Source organism: Neoarius graeffei, chromosome 1 (genome assembly GCF_027579695.1).
Source record: "Neoarius graeffei isolate fNeoGra1 chromosome 1, fNeoGra1.pri, whole genome shotgun sequence".
NCBI classification, from domain to species: domain Eukaryota; kingdom Metazoa; phylum Chordata; class Actinopteri; order Siluriformes; family Ariidae; genus Neoarius; species Neoarius graeffei.
This window is the reverse complement of record NC_083569.1, coordinates 63,119,285-63,126,835: the sequence shown is the minus strand read 5'-3', so window position 1 is coordinate 63,126,835 and position 7,551 is coordinate 63,119,285. Positions and strand designations below refer to the sequence as shown.

The 7,551-nt window shown below is 40.5% G+C and overlaps 1 protein-coding gene across 1 annotated transcript; it reads left to right on the top strand.

Moving 5' to 3' along the window:
• The first annotated feature begins 2,225 nt into the window (after positions 1-2,225).
• On the top strand, positions 2,226-6,717 carry si:dkey-19b23.8 (uncharacterized). The gene is made up of 3 exons (XM_060924345.1): positions 2,226-2,521; positions 4,218-4,908; positions 5,065-6,717. Exons 2-3 carry the CDS (start codon positions 4,323-4,325, stop codon positions 5,148-5,150), a joined length of 672 nt encoding a protein of 223 aa, XP_060780328.1. The 5' UTR covers positions 2,226-2,521; positions 4,218-4,322; the 3' UTR covers positions 5,151-6,717.
• The last annotated feature ends 834 nt before the right edge of the window (positions 6,718-7,551 follow it).

The following is a 7,551-nucleotide window of genomic DNA, read 5'->3' as shown; positions in this document are numbered from 1 at the left end:
CATGGATGCATCATTCAGCAAGAGAATGACCACAAATATACATCCAAATCAACACAAAATGATCAAGGGAAAATCAGTGTTTGCCTATGGCCAGCTCAATCTTCAGATTTAGATCAGTGGTCTGAAGACAGTCCATGTGCTGGCCTAAGAATATAAAGAAGCTTAGAGTGTTCTGTCTGGAAGAGTGATCCTATAGGACACCTTCCCTACACCTTCTCAATTTCTCTGAATGGTTGTTTGTCTCTATGTGTTAGCCCTGCGATGATCTGGCGACTTGTCCAGGGTGTACTCTGCCTCTTGCCCGTCGTCAGCTGGGGTCATTATCTCTAGCCGCTTTATCCTGTTCTACAGGGTCGCAGGCAAGCTGGAGCCTATCCCAGCTGACTACGGGCGAAAGGCAGGGTACACCCTGGACAAGTTGCCAGGTCATCACAGGGCCGACACATAGACACAGACAACCATTCACACCTACAGTCAATTTAGAGTCACCAGTTAACCTAACCTGCATGTCTTTGGACTGTGGGGGAAACCGGAGCACCCGGAGGAAACCCACGCGGACAACATGCAAACTCCGTACAGAAAGGCCCTTGCCGGCCACGGGGCTCAAACCTGGACCTTCTTGCTGTGAGGCGACAGCGCTAACCACTACACCACCATGTCGCCCCATTGGACCATATGAATTTTCAATTGTTTTCATTTACAACTTAGGAAGAGTAACAGCAGACTGTTGGAAAATCATTCCATAATTGTGAGAACAGTAAAAGTGTGCAAAACACTTGTAAGGTTAATCTGCCAAGTTGAAATAGTTCTGATTTGTTGAACACTATTTGGTCATTGTATATTATTATTTTATTTTATTTTATTTCATAGCTGATACTAAATGTCCCTAAAATTTTACATGTAGAAAATAGTAAACAATCAAACCCCTTCAGAACCTTTGACTCGTACACCTGTATGCCTTCCCATCAAGCAAAGCTATCAAAGGTGAGGTACCTGAAATACAATCAAAGAAAGAAGCAACAGACAGAAAATTCTCTTTCCAGACCCACCCTCACCAAGAGCAGGACTTTTTCTTGTTACGTTCTGTCAAGCGCTGTACCTCGAACAAGAAGTCAGTCATTCTCATACTTAGTATAGAAGGCAAGTGCCAGGAAAACCATGCGCCAGGAAAACCACGCACACACCACACCATGTGGTGTGGTGTGTGCGTTTGTGTGTTAGTGGGAGTAGGGGGTATAATTGGCGTCATTTTGTACCTCAATAATGGCACTGCTGTGCTGCTAAAAGTAGGGAGGTGGGTGTGCCACACAGACCCATGCCTTGATTACACAGAAGCTCTGTGTTCTCTTCTAGGTCCACAACACATGGTCCTGTTTAGCCTGTTTCACTTCACTGGTTTCTCAGAAAGCCCAGAGAGAAACGTTAACCAATATACTTAGTGGATCAGAAATATTGGATAATCTAGTGAACGATTAAACATTCTGCTTTCATGTGTACTCCAGTTTGTCAGTGTTCAGTCAGCAGGACAGAGGGAAGTAAAACAAATAGGATCTTAGACAGATTTTTGCACAGGTGTGTGTGTGTGTGTCCAGTCAATCCAGACAGACATCCTTGTGCATCCAGCAGTACGTGACAGTGTTTAGACTGAAAACAAAAAGGTGTTGTGTTCTCTGGTCAGTCCCCACAGCCAAGCCTGTTATAGATGTCATAAGATTTTCCTATCTCTGTGTATTTACATTTCAGCTGGGTGACAGTTTGCCTTTCACTTTGGTATAAGGAAATAAAAACTATAACAACCAACGTTTTTTTTTTTTTTTTAAGAGAGCTGGTGCATTTTAGTCTTGACCCACCTCTCACAACACATTAAATGGCGTTTTTCTATATATTTAGTATGGTAGTATGTTGCTTTGTCAGTCTGTGAAGGAGCTTTTAGCATAAATATATCATAAAATGGCATTTTTATGTTATATTTATGCTAAAAGCTCTTTCAGTCTGACTCATAAACGCAACAAAAGCAAAAAAAAAAAAAAAAACCACTATAGATATAATGGTGTGACGTACTGTTTTGACACAAGCTATTTAGTAGGCGATTTTTGAATGTGGCCCCGCCCCTCGCACGCTCTCGCGTTGTGGTGACGCAGGAGGGAAGGTGGTGCGCGTACCCGCGCTTCTCAAATTCAGCATCGTGGACGCGCGTTTAGTCCAATATACTGAGGTTAAATCGGAAGGGAAAGGAGAGGGAGCACGTTTCTGTGTGTGCTTCAATACTTCACAGCGCTGAGACAAAAAAAAAAAAAATCCATGAAGTTATTCGTCCTTGATTATAACAAAAATACTACTTCAAGGCACTTTTGGAAACACCAGCATTTTGGTCAATAATAATAATAATAAATAATAATAACAACAATAAACTTAAACCAGTGACTGATTTGTAAATGTGAGAAACCAACTTGGCGGTACTGGGAGGAAAAACTTTTCCCTTTTCTACTTCGTACGGAAACGTAGAAAGAGCGGATGAGAGGTAAATTGTTTTCTTTCTTATTCTATTATTTTATTTTTCATTGTATTTTGTAAAGCATGTTTTGTTGGGGGGAGTGCAGAAATGAACTTGAAGAGCATTAATTCATCTAATGCAGCGTTGTGTCATGAATTAACCACCTTAGAAATACTGACCTGTGTTTATTTTAGCTTAATTCTATTTCAACCATTATTGTATAATGAATGTGGTGATATTTTAGCTTTTAAAAGCAACAGTACTCATTCAGTATTGCTTTTCACGAATTTTACACATATATACTGTAAAATGCAATCACATATAGGTATGATATATATAAAATGTATGCATACACACATACTGTATATGTAAACCTTTTTACTTTTAAACTAAGCCTGGTAGTAGCCCCATCTAATATCCCTGACAGGGCAGTAAGGATAACTGACTGAGGTGATAAACATCAGAGCAATAGCACATGAAAGTTTAATCTCCTGGGGTTTCTGTTTTCTTCCATGATTGTCAGGTCATAGTAAATGTATTGCCTAGTAAGGTTTCAACCCAACACACTTTCCCATTCCCTGAAGTACACCCATTTCTCCTCATGATCATAGTTGACACTTTTTCAGCAAGTCACTGAAACGGTCTCCTCTTTGGGGATGCTCATGGATCCAACAGTGTTACCTGGAATTTGTATCACCGTTAAGTTATCTCCTGTTTGTGTTTTCTTACATGTGATCTATACAACCAGGCATGTCATTGTTCTTTGGACTAGAAATATTTGTGGGGCTGGTCGGGATGTGTACTAAAGCTGTATCCTGTCTGTGACTGGCTCAACAATGGCCATCACAGCCTTAACAGTTGGTGGTTCTGTTCCTGCTCAACATCAGAAGCAGTCAGGGATAGTGAAATAATGGGTCAGAAAGGAGAAAGCGGAAAAACACCAAACAATGGTTTGAACTGCAGTGGAAATGCGGTATGCTGGGAAAAAAGGGTGAAATGTTTTCAGTAACTGAAGACAAAAGGGGTAGCTGTCGCATGACTCCAGGGTTAGTTAATATTGTTGTTTCAAGTGCATGTTTCAAATACCAGGTCTGTTTGTTTGACCAGGTAAAGAAGTCTAGCTACTTTAGCAAAGCCCGTCTTCGAAGGTAACAGCAGATTATTTTTTTTTGTACTTTGCTTATTTTAGTTAATGAGGTGATAACTGCTCAGCGGTTAAGGTTCAAATCCAGGAATGGCAGAGGGAACAATCACATCAAATAAGGCTAAGGGTTGAAAATGTATGTTTAAAATAGGTTTCTTAATTTTTACATTTTATACAAAACCTAGGTAGTTAACCTTGCAGCTGTAGACTTCTGATGCCCCCCCCCCCCAAAAAAAAACAACTGATAATGTCATAAGTGTACTGAAATGATAAAATGCAGAGTAGAGCTTTTAGCTACATATAGCAAATTAACCATGTCACTTTTAGTTTGACATGCTAAAAAATTACTTCTTGCTAACTTGGGTAGTTTCCTTCGTTCATTATTAGTGTGTGATTTTTGAGTGATATGAAATTCAATTTCACTGTCTCACAAGAAGGGTAGTTATTACACATTGCCATGCTTTCATTTTTGTCCTTCCCAGAAAATCCTGTCATGTAACATAGTATACAGTAATGATTTAGCAGTGATGTATCCCCTTTTGATGGCCATTTGATGCATTTCCATTCTTTCTCTCTCAGATCCTGGAGGTAAATCCTAACACTCTGTTGTGACAATTACTGAGTAAAGAGAAGAAGGACCCCTCTTCTCCTAAAAGCATCTGTCACATTCAGGCCTCTCCCAACATGTCTCTGGCCTCATTCCATTTGATGCAGGCCCTGAAGAACTCTCCTGCAGCCCTGCGCAGGCACTTTAAACGGGACCGTACAGAGAGTCTTTCCCATGGGGACCCTATATTCAAAGTGCATTATCTAGGCACCAAGAAGATCTTCTCCCTAGACCTGAAGCAGGCTGAGGAAGCCATCAGCCGGCTCCTAGACGGTGCTCCTGGAAAGTTATCCAAAGACCATGCACTGGTGGTGCGGCCACGATATGTGGAAGTGAAAGAGTTAAGCACAGGGAGGCAGCTCACCAAGACCTACCTGCACGACATTGCCTGCTGCGCATCACACACAGCCCATCCCAATGTGTTCCTCTATATCTGCAGGCAACCTGGTCAGCAGCTGCAGTGTAGGGTGTTCTGGTGTAGTCGTGTGGAAAGGGCAAAGGATATGACTGCCTGCCTGGCGGACTCATTTCAGAGGGCACTAAATGACTGGCAAGATGGCTGTGCTACACTACCAAAGGCAGAGGGCATCGCTAAGGAGGATGAGACTGACATCACCCCTGCTGCTGCCAAAGGATTGACGCTGCCAGCCAGTTTGGGGAAAGGTAAGCAGGACAGAGGGAAACTTATCTACTGCTTACGATAATAAAAACGAACCGTTTATGAATGACTGAATGGGGAATATTGTATTCTACATTTTGTAAGCATGTTATATTTTGTGCTTGAATGTAACGGCGTGCATCTGCCTTCTGTGTATGCAGTCCGTTGGAAGAAGAAGGGTTCAATTTCCCGCAGCCCTCTGAGAGCCATCACCAGGCGTGGCTCAGCCAGTGAAAACTTCCAATGAGATTCCCTGTTACTGGATCTCTTGACCCCTATGGGATCCTACCAACAAGAAGGCACTTTCTCTCCATTCCCACCATCCCAACAGAGTGACAGATGACAATGGCTGGACCTGTCATAGCAACAAAGCCTTCAGGCAATGAAAGTATAGCTTTTACAGACTTGTGTTAGAGTTTGGACTGTTGCCAAAGTTGCTGTTCTTGCTCTTTTAGGGTAGAGACACTAATGACTGACAAGGTGGGGTGAGCCAGATAGTTCATAGATTATATGCTGGTCATTTTTATTTCATTTATTGCTTGACTAATTGAGTGCAGTATTGTTTGTATTTTCATCTCAAGACATAAGGCCTTTAAGGACTTGTATGCAAGTACATGCAGATAACCAAAGTTAAGTAAAACTGACCTAACCAGTGGCTGAAAGTAAGAAAGTTGATTAGGATTATTTATCATTTTCCCTCTCTGAATACAATGTTTGGATGGTGGGAAGAAATGGCAAAACCAGGATATGAGCATTTGCATTAGGCATGTTGCATCAGGGATTTGTGTAATAACTGGGAGGATGCAGGAACTGCGATTTTGCAATGGATCCCTATTACCACCCAAAAACTGCAATTGCAAACCACCACAATTACAAGTTATGCATAATTTCACGTATACTTTTTTTTTTAGTGCAATTTCTAACCAGAGGAAGAAAGTTACACTTTTAAACCTGTATTCTTTTAACATGTGCAGATAGCTTTTGCTGTGTTTTAAAAGGATTGGATTGAATGAAGTATGTTTAGAATATCTACACTGAGATTAGAGTTGATCTTTTGAGTTTTTTTCCCCTCGTCATTACATTTACTTCTAACTATAAAGTGGGGTAAGAAGTCAAGTCCTTGGAGAAAATCCCCAAGAGAAAATAAGAGGCACAGTTTGTTTGTGTGTGCACTGAGTGAGAGAATGCAACGTGCCATGAGCAGTCGGTGTCGGATTCAGGCCGTGCACCTGCATTCTAATGGGGCCATTCTGAACTCCTTTATGTTCCTTCTTACCTTCAGTCTAGTTTCTGCCTTCAGGACTGCAGGATTTGAACATCAAATATCCCCCCCCCCTTTTTTTTTGGGGGGGGGGATTTTCATGTTAAGCTAGTTATGCTAATTTGCATGTGCATTTTAGCATTACAAGCAATAGTCCTGTGTCTGTATGGCTTAGTAGCAAAAGCCTAGCATCTTAAACAGGATTACATGCTACAGTTTTTACTGCTATTCATGACCTTGTTAGTCCATTAGCTGCTATTTTACAGCCAGTGTTGTTAACGCATATTTTAATTGGAAGTATCTGCATGTTTAATGTTGACCTTCAGAGCTTTGGTATCATAACATCAGGCATTTGGCTCAATTATGTTTTGGATATTTTATCCTCATTGGTTTTAATCTAATTTGTATTGAAATGTAACCCACCGTACAAGTACACCATACATGTCTGCTCAAGGGATTTTTAAATGTCTAATGAATGTGCATGTTTTTGTTTTACATTTGTTGTATACATATATAAATATGTATTTTCAGAAATTAAACTTTTATACAGTAATGTTCTGTTGCCTCATCTCTGTCTGTAGTAGCAGGATAAAAACCCCAGTGTTATTGCTGAAAAACTACAAGGGAACTTTGTCGTCAGTGATAGATTTTTACTGGAATCCCAGAAAAAAATTAAATACTACTTATAAAATTGGGACTGAGTTGAATTTCTGTGCAGTGTCCTAGGAAATTATGTTCACCTATTGCCAAGCTAGTTTTCATATACAATGAAAGGCTTATATTCTCATAACGCCATCGTAAAATCCCACACAGGCTGCATCATCTTCAGTGTATAATTTATTCATGGCTACATCCTCGGATGAATTAAGCATATAATTAAACCAAGCAGAAATAATTGGACATAAAAATGTATTCTAATTTCTCAAGTAGAGGTCCAGAGTAGTGTGTATAAAATACATTAGAATGACTGCAATACCTATGTGACTAAAAGTTTCTACATCTACAGTGAGATAAAGAGTACTTCTTGCATGTTGAGGAGATTTTAGTGGACCTTCTCAAAAGTCGTAGCTGTAGTTCATAAAATAACAGAACCTTCTGGTTTCTATACACCTGAATATCTTCTCGTTTCTGAGAACTTGCTCCTGTTACTTTGTGTTCAAAGTGGGTGTGGTCATTTCCAGAGCCATGGCCGTTTGAGGAAGACTGCTGTTTCTCTGCAGAGTCCAGTTTTGTGAGACTCCTCCTCTGGACATAATGGTGTCTTAGAAGTTCAGTGAGACTCTGAAAATGGAGTTGCCTTAAGGACTTGATCTCCTCCACAACTAAGATGAGATGAGAGAATAAAAAAGGTCAAGTATTTTGTGATGCAGTAGCCTGTCATTGATGG